General features: G+C 36.2%; 1 protein-coding gene across 3 annotated transcripts in view; it reads left to right on the top strand.

Moving 5' to 3' along the window:
• The window catches only part of syt14a (synaptotagmin XIVa), a 45,779-nt gene that overhangs the window by 11,890 nt on the left and 15,529 nt on the right, over window positions 1-18,360 (top strand). For all 3 annotated transcript variants that reach the window (XM_030126691.1, XM_030126692.1, XM_030126693.1), the window contains exons 2-4: window positions 2,156-2,203; window positions 11,324-11,476; window positions 16,010-16,237. In XM_030126691.1, coding sequence (XP_029982551.1) covers window positions 2,156-2,203; window positions 11,324-11,476; window positions 16,010-16,237 — 429 coding nt within the window. The remainder of the gene's footprint in view (window positions 1-2,155; window positions 2,204-11,323; window positions 11,477-16,009; window positions 16,238-18,360) is intronic.

Genomic DNA, 18,360 nt, shown 5'->3' on the forward strand with positions numbered 1-18,360 from the left:
TTGCAATGACATTGGTTTGAGTAAATTTCTGTTATTGTCTGTCAATTCATTTTTATAATATTGACTTTGTTGATCTTTGGAGAGTTGAGAAGTAGGAAATTTGTGGGTTTTTTTTTCAGGATGAGGACACTAGCTTGTTAATCAGACCACAAAATCATCATGTGACAGTGCAAACAGTCTATTACACTGGTCAACAACAAATTTATTGTTTAAGTTTTTTGAGCTGACTTAGGATAATTCTGGTGTGCTGAATCCAAAAATCACATTAATTTTGCTCAATCAGGTCAACTTTCTGAACTATGCTACATATTAGCTTTTTAACATTTTTGCTTACATTTATGGGCATTTTCACATCATATGATACAAAATTCTTTCATATTTCTTGCAGTAAACGAGTTCTGAAGATTTTACTTTTGCCAATTTGTGATTAATGTTTTTTTTAATATTACAGGTGAATGAAATGGCTTCGACTAGAAGATCTTGCAAAAATAAGCCTGACGTATTCTGCTACATCTGTGGTGAATACACTATTGTACCTAACAGGAATCAAGTGATCAAATGATTTTTTTTCACTTAAAACCTATTTTGGGTGAGAACTATATACAAAAATCAACTGATAAAGTCACAAAAATGTAATCAATTTTGTGAGAAGATCAAATTAATTTCAAAATCAAATTAGCACAAAAACCTGACCTGATTGAAAAAAACAGATGTCATTTTTGGATTTAGCGGTGCAAAATGGTCCTAATTCAGTTGAAAAAACCAAGACAACTTGCAAAAAACATTTTTTTGTAACCCAGTGTTATCAATTTTCTAGTATTATCACAACTATAGCAAAACACAGCACAGTAACGTCAAGACAAGACAATAAGACTATTCTGCAAAAGAATAACCTCAACCATAGTGTAAGACTTTATTATTTTGGTGAAATTTTTCAAAATTTTTTATTGTTTTTTATTATTTTTTATTAATAAAGGTAAATGAAGTTACCATATTTGGCTCCTTACCCATAAGTGGCAAAAAAAATTCCAAGAAATATATATAAAAATCCAAGAAAAACACATCTAAGGTGAAAGGAACATGTATTTTAGAACATTAGAACATCACTTTTAGAGCATTACAACAACATAAGTGCTGATCCAGACCCCTGTCCACATCCACATTATTCCTTTGAACATCATTCCTTACATTAGTACCATTACTTCATGGTACCTAACAAAGCAGGTACACTCACTGTTCATGCAGAGGTGGACCTTACAGACCCTGTAGACCACATCGGACCTGAGATTGTTGACTCACTGTTCTCACCGTAACTATTGCTGTCACTGTCTTGTAATGTATTCAGAAATTACCAAAAATAGTCACTTGCCCGATAAAGGGTTAATATTTTGTTCGGATCAAATAATGAAAAAGCTTACAGAACCTTAACATACCTTCATGTACTGTTGTATTGTATAATGTGTGATTACACCTACGTTTCCCTTAGGGACTGGGTTCATATAGCCAACTAATATTTCTCTTTTCCTTTTCACTTCCTCTATGTTTGTACAAAAGGACCTAAAGTTCAGAAAAAGACTTGTTAAAGCTGAATAACGTGGAACTTCAGAAGTGATAGTTAAAATTCACCAGAGTCTCAGTGTAATCCATATGTGCATCCGGTCGGTGTTAGCACACACTTCTGCATCAATCCTGCAATGCTTCTCTGCCCACGAAGGATGAGCAGTCATGCAGGACACGCACATCTGTCGTTGGCTACTGTTTAATCATTTGGGAACCTTGTACAGGCTGAGCAGATGAATACCTACAGCTTTGTAGTTATTGTCCATTAGTGCCTCGCTGATGGCTGGATAAAGAAAAAAAAAAAGGCATCATGAAACATCAGTCTGTTTGAATATGTTCACAAGGGCTTCAGTGCCACAACAAAGCACTGTTTGTTTAAATCAAAGAAAGAAAAAATAGAAATGGCTTATAAACTGAACTCTTACATCACACTGTTGCCATCCTGTGTCTGTCTGTGTTGTATTTCTGTGTCGTTTTTGTTCCTCCCGTGGGTTTTGTCTGAATGTGAAAGCGTATTTAAGTGTTTTTCCACTATGTCTGTCGTTGCGTTCCCTCCATCACAGCGTGGCTCATTGAAACTGCATTGTCTTTCCAGGTGGCGAACGTAACTGTGGAGTACATGAGCTGATCTGCGTCAGAAAAGGTAGGGCAGATCAAAGCTCTGGGAGGTTGACCTTTAACCCCACACTTCACCTAACCTCCCGCTCCACCTTCCCATCAGCATTTGTCACCATTTAACTGTCATGTTGTAAAATGTGTCCTTGTTCTGTTGTCGCGTTTGTGTTCCCTTCGCTGTTGTTGTCGTGTGGTGTTTTATGTGATGTGTGAACATTTTGAATTTATGAGCCAAAAATATTCTCTCAAGTCAAACTAACAAATATGTTTGGTCGTGTACTATATTTATTAGATTGTTACGCTGTTGCCAAAAAGATTTAAATTCTTATTTTCTTCGTTTGGTATGACTTTTGTAATGTTTAGGATTTTTTGTGCACATTTTAGTGTTAGACTAATCTAACCATTTTTAAAAAAAATTAATCAATACTAAAAGTGCAATATTTACTATCTTACTTTATTGTAAATTTAATAATAACATTTATATTAATTCATTTTTCAACATTTTTAGTGCAACCTCATAATTTTGACATTGAATTTCCAAAAATGGCAGACAATATAAAACTACTTTTTCACATTATATGGTTCGCTGCTCATAAAGAAGTATGTGTGTTCTTAGAACTTAATGTGTCAGGAATATTTTAATGCTGAAACTGAAACCGAACAAGAGAGAAATCCCACCCCTCGCACGTATTGTAGCTTATTTTGGCATCGATCCAGCTGATGTCATCAGGTCTATGTGTGTGGTGATGTCAGCATATCAATTGCCTCTATATATGTGCCAAGTTTGAAGTAAATTGAAACAAAATTGATGTTTTTATAGACATTTGAAACTTCACCCATGATAAGTAAATGTGAGAAAAAAAAGACTAAAAAAATCATTAAAAATTTGATCTTTGACCTACTTTTCCTAAAATTTAACCACATCTGTTCTGGGTCACTGGTCATCTATAAGCCCAATTTGGTATGAATTCAACCAATAGTTTTGCTGCTACACACATTTGAATTTTTGCCCATTATAAGTAAATGGGATTTTTTTTTTTTTTAATTCATAAAAAAATTGATATTTGACTTGCTTTTCCCAAAATGTAAAGAGATCTTTTCTGGGTCACTGGCAATCTTTAAACCCAACTTGGTATGAATTCAACCGGTAGCTTTGCTGCTAGAGTGTTAACAAATAAAGAAACAAAGAAACAAACCGAACCAAAAACAAAATAAGAGAAAATAAGACAAAAGAATGAAGCAGAACATAACTATGGAAACCAGCAACACTTCAACACTTCACAGTAAATGATGAGAAAAACATTCACTCTACTTCTATGTACATAGTGTACATACTAAAGGTCATAGTGGAGGCAGTACTGCTATGTTTGATAAAAATAAGCTCTTAAAAATCAGACACATTAGAATAATAATACTCCTCATGGTCAGTTGCGTCACTCTGTTCCTCCTCTTGTTATGACATTATTCATACTCTGGATAGAAATGATGCTCTTTAAAAAAAAACAACAACCAAAAAGTGGACTCAGAGAACACTTATCACAGCATCTAATAATTGGGTTTAACTTGTTTGTGTGTGTGTTCATGAATGTGATGTCATTGTTGCTGATTAATTCCAGTGTGTGTGTGTGTGTGTGTGTGTGTGTGTGTTCAGGTTTGTAGGTACAGTGCTGTGCTTCAGGCCATTGTCTTCACATGTGTGGGAGTGTGTATGGGAGTGCTGCTGAGAGTGCTTATGGACTGTCTGTGGAGTGTGTGGGTGTCTGTGATTTTGAGGTGGTTTGTGCTTTTTAAAATTCAACACAGCAACTGTTTCCACACGGACAGTACCTAATAAAGACAGCTTTACAACAGCAGACAAATACAAACATATTTATCTTTGTTAAGGGACAAAATGAAATCACCTCCTGTCATACATCTTCCTTTGTTTTATTCATTAACCTTTCAATTAAACGTGACTGATAGTTGTCGAGACCTGGCATCAGCTTAACATCCTTAGGCTACCCATCAATTCACAGACTGTACCTGAGTCCGGTCGCCAAGGCAACAGGGTCAGCTGAGCAGCCAGGACGTCCTTTTCCCCAGCAACATCCCTTTTTCCCCTCCTGGGCCGTCTCTGTGTCTCCAAGGCATGATGGGATATGTAGTTTCCTCCTCAAGTGTATTATCTGGACATGAGAATTTTTACAGGAAACAAGAAAAATATCACATTTTTGTAATTTAAAATAATTTCATTCTTAAATTGTTCTCATTGTGCAATTTATTTTCATTTTTTATTTTTTGACTTTAACACAGGTATCAGTTTCATGTATCTTATATCCAGTTATGTAAGAGTGACAGATATTTTTGATCTTATTAGATTAGTTAACGTCTACTTTCTCATACAGTGTGGTAACATCTGTATCACTCTCATCCTTTATGAGTTAGCTGCCAAACCCTCCAGATGCCTGTTAATTTCCCATCATATTGCTCTTCATCACCTGCAAAACACCCTGTTTTCCACTGTAATAGCAGTAACATATCCAGTCAGATTCTGTTCTTGCTGAAAATGTTCATCCAAAAAATATTAGATTTAGAAACTAAATTGTCAGTAAAGCAGGCAAAACTTTCTTATTTATCATATTTTTCTTCGGTTTGGTTCTTATCTTATGTCCTTTTCACTAAAGAAGTTAACAAAAGCATCACATCTTTACTGTTCTTGGTTCTACTTGAGTGGTTCTACTCTCTGTGTGTTATTGTTGAGCATTGTGAGTCATCATTTAGTCCCTTTCACATTACCTAAGTGTTTTTTCAGCAGTGGACTACTACTGGACTGTTAATGGTAATAAGAAACTGAACTGTGCATATAGTCGAAGAAAAAATGATTAGATCATCAAAAGTCGTCAAAAAATGTTTACGCAATCAAGCACTGATTCCTGTGTGTACCATGTGACTAAAACTGAGAGAAAAGAAAACATGGAATGTCTAAAAGCACTGTTTTTGTCAGTACAATGCCATAGATATTGATGTAAGAACTGAAGTGATTTTGGTTATTATCAAGAAAACATGGAAAATGGATAGATATCAGCTCTGAAATTAAACTCTTATCAGCTAGTTTTGTTGTTATCATTTTATTTGTGAAAACAAATGTACCTTTAGTTGTACCAGGCATTAAAATGAACAAGAAATTGAAGAAAACAAGGGTGGTCTAATAATTTTGTGTGACTGTATGTCCCAAGGAGGAGAATACCAGCAATCGGATCTTTTTATTTTATTTGTCCTTTATTTATCCATGAGGGTCCCATTGAGATGCAAAAGGAAGTCCTGGTCAAAATGGCAGCAACAAATAGTTTCACATAAAAAACTAAACATATAAAACACACTAAATATATAAATGTAACATAAAACGATGGTAAGACGATAGACCATCTTAAGTGATGTCCATAACTTACACCCCTCTGCAGAGGTTTGTATGAAGAAACATGGTTGTTTGTAACACTTGAAAGTCTTTAACCCATAAAGACCCAGTGGTACTTTAGTGGCACTTTCCAACTGAATTTTTCTCTGTATTTAACCTTTCTTAAGTGATTTATCACCATTTATTGCAATGTTATCCTCTTCAATTTGAGTTTTTTCATTGTAATTCATGTATTTTCTTATTTTTGATTCACTGATTGTGCAAATTCAAAGGTTATTATATCAAAACATAGAAAACTGAAGAAAAAGTGACTTTTTCAGTAAAATATATCATTAACTGAACATAAACCCAGTGTCTCCATCCACTGTCACTGATCCAACTTAATGGGTTTCACTGGTGAATGAATGTTATAGAAGACGACGGTATTTCCACGGTAACTAGGGAGCCTCTGAACATCCAAATGGGTCATATCTGATGACCATGAAAAGATGACAAACTGCATTTTACATCAATTATTTACATGTATTGATAGAATTAGTTGATCAACAGGTATTAAACAGTTACATCAGTTGATGGTTTTGGTCGCCAGTGGATGTTTTGTCTTTAAGGGTTAAAGGTATTTAAAGATAAGAATATTTCAAGTAGATTTCTGTTTTGGAATTTATCACATGCCCATGGTGCATAAAAAACATTTTAACTGAGGTTCCAGTTCACCCTGGGAAAATTCAGAAGAATTCAAGCAGTTGATCTAGTGCTTTAGTTACTAGAATGAGAGGCTTGAGATGTAAGTAGGTAGTTTACCTTTGCAATAAAATGCAACATATACATATTCTCCTTTCATTTAGAGACAACTGTTCCATAGATTCATATGAAATACAGTGGTGAGTGCATGAACCAGCATTAGTTACAAAAAGGGACGTGCAGCATGATACATAGAGTCTAGTTTATAAAGTACGAATGAAGCTTCATGCATGTAGTAAGTAAGTAAAGTTTATTTATAAACTGCTTTTCACATATAAAAATCACAAAGTGCTGTACATAAAATGGGTGCAATAAAACAACATAAGAATAACTTCATAAAATTAATAAAAAGCATAAATCCACCGACCAAAAGCTTTCCTAAATAAAAACGACTTCAGCTGCTTTTTAAAAAACTCCACAGAGTCAACCACATGGAGGGACAGGGGCAGGTTGTTCCAGAGTCTGGGGGCTACAGCCTGAAAGGACAGGTCTCTCCAGGTTTTAAAACGAGTCTTTGGCATCTTCATGATGCTCTGGCTTGAAGACCTAAGGGTACACCCTGAGGAGCAGGGGTGCAACAAGTCAGCAGTATACTGGGGGTCCTGACCATGCTACACCCGGAAAGTCAGGATGTGATGTAAATCACATCGCTGTAGTCGAATACAGACAAAAATGAGAACTCCAAAGCAAAACAATTAAAAAAACAGACTTGGCGACAGCTTTTTCAACAGATTGTCAGTGTGGATATTAAAAACAAGCTTGTCTCTTTACATGCATCATTTAAATAGTTTTATCATTTGTATTATCAGTATCTTTGAAGGAAGTAAAGGAGATGAATGTAGTCTGAACACAGAGTTTGTTTGCAGAGTGAAAAGTGAAACTGTGTGTACTTTTCTGGTGTTGGATATTTTTCTCCCCGTTGGAGCCTTTTAGGGAATTATACAGAACAGGATTCCGTTCCATCTGTGCTGTGAATAATTCAGTCACCAGTGAGAGGCCAGTACAGTGTGATCAGACAGGCATTCCCTGAGGACAACTGCTGCTCCCACCTCACCACATGACCAAACATTGGCGGCTTCGAGCCCTTTAACAGACTGAGTACCACACAGACAAGTTTCACTGAGCACAAAACTTGCATTTTCAAACACGAGGTTGAAATAATGTCTCAGAGCAGATTATGTAACATCCTTTTGTTGATTTTCTTGGTGTGAATAATAAGTAACACTTTGTGAAGTGATCTTAAGTCGTCTGCTTTTTAAAACTGGCTGGTCTTTGTTTTTTTGTGCATTTGTGTGTTTTTGTTGCAGATTAGATTTATCTAGTCCTTCCAAAGACATAGGCCCAATCCCAATTCACCCCTTACCCCTCCCTCTTAGCCCTTGAACTTGGCACTACACCTTGAAACGGAGCTGCAAGGGCTAGGGGTTGAAACATTCCCCTATGAAATGGGACAACCCTTCACGACCTGTTATGTCATCGGCAGTCCTCGATGCCGCTATTAACAGATGCGACAACTATGTTTCCAAAAGTATTCACCATGCTGTCAGTAGCTGTAACCATCTCTGTTGCATGGGCTTTGGTCGTCTTTTTGCAGCTATCAACTATAAACTGCAGAAATGCGATCTATAACACACTGAAACAGCATTAAACGGTCAATCAAATGATTAAGTTGTTTACGAAGAAAACACGTACATTTGCGTGTTTCTTTCATCACACTGCTGCACTTTTTACTGTGTTTACCTCCATCTTGCTGCTGATTCGAACAGAATTATGGGAAATTTCTCAAACCCCTCCATTCATAGTGTGGTCCTGAAAAATCTCCGTTTCGAGGTCTATACAGTCCACCGCCTTAGCCCTTCCCCTCTGTCTAATTGAGAATCGGGACACTACCCCTTCTCGTGTACGCGCAAAACAGAGGGATAGAGGTAAGGGGGGGGGCCAAGGGATGAATTGGGATTCAACCATTGTGTAATTAGAAAGACAATCAGAAAGTACAGACCAAGGCCAGAAGATAGACAAGACAAAAAGTGATGTGATAATTATAAGAAATCACATGTATCAATGGACCGTAAAATGAGATGACTTTTCAGTGTGACCTTCCATCACAGATGAGCTCAATAACGAACATCTAACCCAACAAAACTGACTTTACACATAGAGCTTATTTTATCACTGTGAATGAGTATTAAATGTAGCCCCTAAACATCTATTGTTGCTTTTACCCTCTGTCTCCACACTCACGATCCTTACATTGTAAAGAAAGTATAATACAGTCATGGAAAAAATTATTAGACCACCAGTTTCTTGTTCATTTTAATGCCTGGTACAACTAAAGGTACATTTATTTGGACAAATATAATGATAACAACAAAACATAGCTCATAAGAGTTTAATTTCAGAGCTGATATCTAGACATTTTTCATGTTTCCTTGATAACCTAAATCACTTTAGTTCTTACATCAATAGCTATGGCATTGTACCGACAAAAACAGTGCTTTTAGGCATTCCATGTTTTCTATTCTGTCTGTTTTAGTCACATGATACACACAGGAGTTAGTACTAGATTGCAAAACCATTGTTTTTGATGACTTTTGATGGTCTAATCATTTTTTCTGCAACTGTATAAGCAAAGTGAATGTGGTGTTTTTTTTAATCAGGAGACATTTTTTTCTATCCAAGTCCCTCTTATTCCTTGTATATGCAGTCTGGTTTGTAATATATAAACCTCACCTTATACCATGAATACTAAGAAACAAAAAAAAAGCAGAGATTTCAGTTTTTAATCCATAACACACACCAGTGGATGACTCACTTTGTCCACTCTGACTGCATCCACAATGAAATACAGTCATTTAAATACAAAGCGGCTCATGCTGTTCCAGTGAAATTATTTCATTTTCCACTTATTCACAAAGACATTTCTTTAAGGTTTAATAAGAGGCTTTTAACTGCAATTACTCAGGAAATGGTTGTGCCTTAATGCCATTGATGCCATTCCCTCCCTAAGTATAGAGGACGACTGCTTTATTAGACTGTAAAAATTAATCCTTCCTACTAAGTGAAGAATAATTTCAGTAGACAGCACAGTGCAACGTCAGGTCTTTGTACAACATCTATTTCGTGACGGCTGTTTTTTTTTTTTTTTTTTTTTTTTTTTAAATGCTATACCGCCTTCACTGCCATCGTTTTAAATGGCATCAGACACACAAGTCTCCTCCGACTACATCCAATGATCAAATGACACCTCTGAGGTTGTGTTTGAAGGTCATACATGAGGTAGAAGGTCATATGGGTCGTCTTTAATTTGTTAAAACATCCTTCATACTGTATCAATCAAAGAGGTTCATCATGGCTTAACGAATCCCGCCTGCATGCCTAATGATGTTTTTCAAACCAAAAGGAGTCAGTGTCGTGTTTAATGAGATCTGACTCGCTGGTGTGTCTGGAGTCTGGTGTGATGCTGCACCTGAACCTGTTGCTATGGCAACTATATTATCGCTGTAGAGGCACAACCTCTGTCTTCATGCGCTCACTGTCATTCAGTTGTTTTCTGGCTTGCCTCCGTCTTCCACATGTGTTTTAAACAGAGGTTTGTCAGAAAAATAATGAGTCTAGGTTTTATTTATTATATCATGTTGAAATAAAAAGAACATATTTAATTTTTAATTTAATTTAATTTAATTTTTAATTTTGACAGTAATAACCACTAAAAAAATTGTTGCTCACACTGCTAGGGGAAACTAATGAAACATTAAGCCCAGTCATAAAAAAAGTTGCATGAAATATGGCTCAACTGCATTTAGCTTTGATTACAGGACAAATTTGTAGTGGCGTCATTTATGCCACAAAGTGCTTATGCAATTTCATCATAAAGTCACAAAATGTATTAAGATTTCTTCTTATTCTTTATAATTCTCAATATGTAAGATCTTGTATTGATGATAGGAAATTAAGACAACTCCATAAAGCCTTCCTTAGCATTTCACACTGATTCCAAATGGGTTTAAGTCTGGTCTCATGCTTCCCGAACCACTCTTTCACAACTTGATCCTGACAAATCCTGGTTTTGTCATGTTGGAATATTCCTGTGTCATCAGGGAGGAAAAAGTACACCGATGTCCAGTCATAACACTGCCCCCATAGGTTTGTACTGTAGGCACTAGGCATGATGGGTAAACCCTTCTTCTGCCCCTCTTCTCACCCTGAACAATCTGGACTCATTAGACCAGTGACTTTTTTGCACTGAAATACAGTCCAATCATTATGCTTTCATTCTCTTAATAACTTGCTGCAGTTGAAACATCACGACGATTGTACTAAAAATGGAAAACTCTTACCTTTTTGCTTGGACAAAACCAGTTGATGTATGTTTCCTGTTGTAATTATTTCAGTTAACAAAATAGTCTTGATCTTTTCTCAACCCATAAAGACCCAAACATCCACCGTCGACCAAAAGCATCTACTGATCTAAACTGTTGATGCACTAATCCTATCAATCCATGTCAATAACTGGTGTAAAATACAGATTTTTTCATGGTCATCAAATATGACCCATTTGGATGTTCAGAGGCTCTGTAGTTACCATGGAAACACCATCATCTTCTACAACACTGATTCACCAGTAAAACCCATGGAGTTAGATCAGTGACGGTAGATGGACACACTGGGTTTATGTTCAGTTAATGATATATTTCATTGAAAAAGTCATCTTTTTTTCAGTTTTTTTTCATTTTTTTCTGTTTTGATACAATAATCTTTGAGTTTACTCTGAACTTTTATGAACATCCACATGATCAATCAATTAAACTTAACAAAACAGATTATTTTCACTGGAAAAAATGCAAGATTCAGAGGATAGTAGTATAATAAATGGTGATAAATCACTTAGGAAAGGTTAAATTGTGAGAAAAATTCATTGGGGAACTGCCACAAAAGTCCCACTGGGTCCTTATGGGTTAATGTTGAAAGTGCTAAATAATGACAACACCTTCAATGTGATCCTGTGTGTCTCAGTCTCTCCTGAGGTTCTGGGGTTTCTGACAGCGATCGGCCTCTTCATCATCCTCATGACCCTCCTCTTCTGGTACCTCAACAACAAGTTGGCACTAGAGAACCCAGGGAGCCTTCAGTGCCTTGATGACTTCAGGAAAAACACAGAGCTGCAAGGTGAGACTCAATCTACTCACTTTACTTGACTCTCTTTATAACCTGCCGTACCGACACAGTACTTCATATTAGCGCCCACTGGAACTTTATCAACAGGATTCTTGAGAGGTCACCTATTAGTACCGGCTCACAGAAAGCTTGTCACTTTGTCCGGCCACTTGTGAAAATTATGGAGCCACACCACTGACGGCAGCATGAGGCCTGACCTCAGCATGGAGGTGTTTTCCACTGGCTCTGGCCTTTTTCAACACACAAGGGGTTTACTGTTGGTGACAGATGTAGGCCTGTTTACTTGTCATCTGTCCACAGGGCTTCAGAAGTTTAAAGGTTGGTGGCCCCAGGGAGTCTGCACAGGGAGTTGGCTTTACCCTGAGAAGCCACCGGGTAAACACCCTGTTAAAAACAAAAGAGAAGTGGAATAACGTGGTGAGGTGCAGGTGGCAGTGGTTGTTTTTGGCATCTGGGTGTTTTCCTGTTTATATCACCTTTACAGTGACTGAGGAGACTTATTAAGTTTGTTTATTGTTTATTTTTAAGTCCAGATTTCAGGCAGTCTCCCTTTTAATATGACACTGACAGATATTAAAAGACTCAATATTGTATATTTTAGAGGTGGGGGACCTCACATGACTTCACTTAGGTCAGACTTAAGTCAACTTTTGGGACTTGAGACTAGGGATGTAACGATTACCAGTATAACAATAAACTGCGGTCAAATTTATGACCGTTAGTATTACTGTTTAAATTCTAATTATCATTGAAACCGTGTTCGATTAACACACTTTGAAAACTCACGGTGGTACTGCTCATTTCCTGGAGAAACAGCGGCACTCCAGGTGTGCATGTGCAGTTTGCAATGTTTGGCCTGTGAAAACATGGCTGAAGGCACCTGCATGGACAGCACTCCAGAGAGCCAGGGGTAGTGGGCTCCCGCACGGACCGGGCCCGAGCACACCTCCGTCCCATGCATCTCTCTCTCTGTCTCATTGCGACATTCAGAATGATTTGATATGGACAATTGTCAAACAAGCTCCACTATGACCTGTCCAACTACTTTTTTTCCCACTCAAAAAAACACTCAGGAATTGAAAGGAGAGTTGATAAGGAATTGGACTGGTGAGCACAATCAACAATGGCATTGATATTGATAAAATCCTATCAATTCCCACCCCTAGTGCAGTTATCTCTTATGGCCATAAGGTGCCATCTTTAATGCACATTTGTATGTTTAATGTTTACATGTTAATATTTTAATGTTTCTGCCAACAGATAGTACATTGTGCATGTTATTTTATTTTATTTATTTATTTATTTTCAAAAATACAACTTGGTTAAATTATTTCAGTGTGTGTATAAGAACTTTTTGAACATTTTGAGCACATTTCAACAATACTGCGATAATAATGATAACGGCGATAACCGTGATAGTTTTGGTCACAATAACCGTGATATGAAATTTTCATATTGTTACATCTCTACATTTATTACAGATTCAGCTGCTATTCTTGTGGTAGATAACTCGGCAAGTCATTCTGCTCAGAAAGACATGGGGAAGTCACATTTGACTTTTGAAGCATGTTTGTGTGATTTGTAATGCAATATGAGTTTGTCGTGAAGAAATTTCCAGCTGAAATAAGAGACAGAGGAGAAATTAAGCAGAATACAGCAGGTCTATTAGTAATATATTAATGGATGGATAATACCAGTATTATCAGTATGGAATATGTTTTCATGGCTGGATGTAACAGTAATGTTAGCAGTGATGGAAAAAGTATTTACAGCACTTTTGTTTACTTCAGTACAAGTACTAGTATGACACTATGAATATACTCCACTACAAATAACAGTAATGTATTGTAAGTGTTCTTCAATAGAAATAGGCTACATACTAAGTATAATGTGTTAAATGAATCTAAAGTATAAGAAGGCAAAGTGTTTATTGTATAGTAGAGTAGTCCCTGAGTAAAAATAGGGACAGTGTCTGTGAATGTCTTAGTCCAATTTTAGTTTTGATGTAGTTGTTTCTGTGAATAAACACTGAAACAATCATTTCTATTTTCACTTCAGAGCTGTTTACACAAAGGGGTCTATGTTTTCATTTGATTGTGTAGTCACTGTTGTTCATTCAAGAGGTTTGTAAAGGATGATCATCAGATGTTTATATGACATTCCTCATCATTTTATTGACCCCATCCATGGTTTTACTTATCTTATTTGTCTTTTAGCAGGGACAACTTGATTTTCACCACACAAATTTAGCATTACTTTAGACCTAAAGGTTAAGACTGAAGACACTCGTTACTTGCACATGTACAACTTACTCCATCACTGATATACTGAATATTAATGGTCCAAGCAGTTCTAAACAGTATGGAGAGTTTTTTCCTCCAGTATGACTACAACAGCACAGCTTCACTGTCTTAAAGCTCTGCTGCCCCCTGCTGTAAGAAACATGTACCTACATCTGATCAACTAATTACCTCAGTGTAAAGCTAGACCACTACATGTAACAATAACCTCAAATTCCTAGTTAGTTAGTATATTTGCACCGGATTACTGTAGATTTATCTTTAACAAGCATTTATTCAGTAATTCATTTCTATTTAATGGCTATATGAAAAATTTAGGATGAAATATTTACTGATAATCTTTGCTGTTACAAAGCAGGGCACTGTGTTGCATAATGTATCTGATCATGGATGAAGCACCATGGAAACATGGTTGGTTAGAAGACTCTTTATTTAATCTTTAGGAGTCTGTACCATCAAGCAAAACTTAATTCAGCTCATATGAATCAATGTTCTCACTTATCTGTTGACAAGGACCAAACATACTGTGTTGGATCACTGGGGGGGCAATATCTAGAAACAAAAAAATAGAAACAGATTCCAAGATCCTGCAAGATAAATATCCAATGAGGAACAACTGATCTTTCAAGATCTTTCAAAATATTTTCTTTTGATATTTATTTACAGTAAAACAATTAAAATAAATAGCTTTTTCAAATTATTTTATATTTTTTGTGTTAAGACTATTTTAAGACTAGATTTAAGAATAGGTGGAAGTACAGCTGGGTGATAAGACCATAGTTATCATTTTTGACATATATTTTTACATTGTGATATTCATATCTGTCATGTATTTCATTTTTCTTTTGTATTCAGGACTTTTCTACATTTTCAGTTTCAGTCTTAACTCATGTGTCTTACTCATATATATTTTGATGTTGAACAAACATTTTATGTTTAGAATTGTTCTGAATGTTCTACCTCTAGGGCTTACATTTTTTTCTGTTCGATGTCATGTTCTGACTACGAACAGGAGGTTAAAAGAAGAAATAACTGTCTTGTATGTTGTATTTGTCTCAAATAAGAACTTGTTTTTTATTATTCTGAAACAGCATGTGCTTTAGGTGAGTATAATTTAACCTCCTGAGACCCAGTTAACATATATTAAATTAACATTCAATAATATTAAATAATTGCCTTGATTGGAAACAATATGATGCAACAATTTTATTTGTTTATTTATTTATTATTAATGGAAGGTCCTTTGCAGTGAACAACTTTTTCTTTTTTTAAGTAAAGCTGTAAAACTTTTGTCTACTACAGAGGACTCAGGAGGATACGAGATAAACCAAAAATCAGATTTACATTGTCTTTGTCTTTTTTTGTTTGTTTGTTTGTTTGTTTGTTTGTTCTATTATTGAAGAGCAGTTTAAAACTATAAATAAATATCTGGTTTCTTCAGTTTTCACTCAAGATTAAAAATGAGCCTTTAACCCTTTCATGCATAGTGGTCACTACAGTGGACAGTTACTCTACAGCTTTACTCTTGTATATTCATGGGTTTTGTTGTTTTAGTTCCATATCAACCAACACAGTGGACACTTATGCATCATCTCATAAACTGCAATTCATACCATTATTGTAACTTTGCTGTTCTTGGTTGGTTCTTGAGTGAAAATCAATTGTTAATATTTATTTTTTGCATATTATCTCCATGAAGTGAGTAATAACTAGTATTAGAATATGTTAAAATGTGAGAAAACATCAGATTAGCTGCATTAAACATGGTTTCATTTCACTGTTTTCATATCACTTTATGATATTGGGTTTTAAATACATGTTTCTTTGCTTCAAGAATAAAATTCATGGTGTAGCTGAGTGGACATTTTTGTAACTCCATGAAAAACAGGTTGATTTAAAAAAAAAAATTCAATCACATTGGGGTTTTTTTCATGTCTAAAGAGGAATAAAAACACTCAGGAAAAAAAATCTTGATTAAGGTTCTCATAATTCATGCATGAAAGGGTTAAACTGGAAAGAAAAACTGATTTGACATTTACTATGTTTATCAAGCTCAACTGATATGAAGATTGATTATCATGAGAACATTTTTTTCTTCTTATTGTTTGGAGACAACTTTTGACCATATAAACGACTTTGGTCTAAACCTACAGCTTGGGGGTCAGTAGATCAGTGTCACTCTACTCCATTTGAATGAACCTGTCACTCTTTGCCCCTCTTTCAGAAAAAGCCTACTCTGACGCTGACCTGCAGGGCTCATCATCGGACAGTGAGGATGAACTGATGGGTCAATATCAAGAAGCCGTCAGCCGCTCCCAGGGCCTTCGAGGAGGCGCCAAGTCAGCCTCCGCCCCCAAACACATCGGTGGTTTCAGCTGGGAAAGCCGTCAGAAGTACAGCCCCCTGACTAATGATTATGATGGATACAGCAGTGAAGCCTCAGCTGACGACGGTGAGTCCTTTATCTGTGAATCAGAAACCATTCGTAGGATGCTTCTCTGTGACTGTTTTGTATTGAGATGCGGCAGCAGTGTTCAGCACTAATTCTGTCTTAAAGATGTGCTTATCTACACAATACCTCAGTTAAAGTAAATAAATTAGCACACTCACTCCCTCTTCGTATGCTGGAGTCAAATGCACAGACTCTTCTACACCTCCCTACCAACAAACACAAGTAGGCCACAACACACAGCATACACACTGTCAGTTAATCCAGAGAGGTGATCAAAGCGAAGCTGCCGTTCAGCGCACTCTCCGTGGGAGGGTTGTGAAACAGTCAACTGTCTGTATAACGTGCACAGCCGCAGCCCAGCACTTCCCTTCTTCTTTTTGTTCCCTTTTATTTATATTTTTTGATGCATCTCTGTTTCCCATCTGCCAGACTCACCATCACAAGGCGTTTACTGTGACGGACAGAAAGCAATTTCTTTTTTTTCTTTTTTTTTTTCCATTTCAACAAGATGGAGTCAGAGGAGAACATCAGCTCTGGCCTATTTAGATGAGCTTTTGTATTCATCAGTGACATTGATGTTGAAGTGTGCAGCGGGGATTGGACATTATGAAGTGCCATGTATATATCAGCAACACCTTAGATGTGTAATAAGCATAATTGCCCATTTACTTCTGCTAATTTTTGTATTTTTTTAAATTATTATTTATTATATTAGATGCATTTGCACATTAAATAATAATAACATGATTGAGAAACTGAGAGGGTAAGTGAGTCTTAGTTTTATGTCTGTGTTCATTTTTGTATTAAATGAAGGAACAACAAGCGTCTTAGCTATGTTAGTTATTGTAGCATGAAATCTGAAACTGCAACAAAATGAAATAAGGAAATTGAGTCAATTAGTCAGGGAAAACATGATCAGGATTGAAGCCCAGATACTTGCTGCTGGTTGTCAAGAAGTGGTGTTTAAGTGGCACCTGTTTGTTTCTTTAACTAACACGTGGCGATATCCAGCAGAATTGTCACAGGGCTTTTTTTTCTGTTTGTGATGTGATGTTTGTGATATGTCTGAATTTGGCATCTTCAGGTGGGAATCAGTCATGTTTATGTCTGTCAGTGTTATTCAAAGACAAACACAGTCTCATCTCTGCCAGGGTCCTAAATTGGTGAATCATGTCTGAACCAGCTTTGTATTATATAAGACAGTGGTTTCCAAGGCTGAGTGTCTAGCACAGTCTTTTTAATGCAATGTTTGAATGTGTAGCTGAGGGATAAATAGTGCATGACAAGTTTCTGACTCCACTGGTAAAGAAAAATCACACTGTAAAAGGTTGTTGTTATGCAAGTGCTGCAAAAGCTGCATGTGTCTCCATCACCACTAGATGGTCTCTAATACTTGGAAGATTCTGGGTCTTCATTAAGGATGGTAACAGAGGAGAGGGATGAAAGACTTCATAGATTCCACTTTCATATATTCATATTTTAGACACATTTCTATTTTTGCTTTTTATTTATATTACCAGCGTCTCTGGCATTGCATCTTTTTTCAGTGATTATTTCCATGTTTGCACATGGAGGACATATTTGCTGTTGAAGGAGATGCACATCAGCGGTGTAATCTTATCTCTTTCTGCTTTTTGAGGCTTGCAGGATAAGAACTAATCAGTGATTATTAGCTGACAATAAAGTGACTCTGACACAAAAAGAGTATGAGCTCTATGATAAATTACTGATCAGCTGTTGTCCACTAAGCGCTAATTTTTCCAGAAAATCCCCAGATTATCTCCCAGTTAGCTTTGTGCTTGTCACCTGCAACATGGAGGATCATATTCAGCTCATACAGAATGACTGTATATGAAATCTTATATATTAAAACACCTGGCACTGGATTAATTTAACATAAATCCATGTTTAGCAGAAGATTTTACCGCTTTGCAGCAGGTGAACTCTTTTTTATTTCAGTGCTGCTAATTCTGTCTCAGAATATTTATTGTCTGTGTTTATTTAACATTATCAGTTCTTTCATATAAAAAAATACAAATGCAACACACATCACCTTGAAGAAACCTTGAAAAAGGGTCTTTTTATGTAAAATGCTTGAAGATATGAGCCTATTTACAAATCTC

This window comes from Sphaeramia orbicularis, chromosome 22 (genome assembly GCF_902148855.1).
Source record: "Sphaeramia orbicularis chromosome 22, fSphaOr1.1, whole genome shotgun sequence".
NCBI classification, from domain to species: Eukaryota; Metazoa; Chordata; class Actinopteri; order Kurtiformes; family Apogonidae; genus Sphaeramia; species Sphaeramia orbicularis.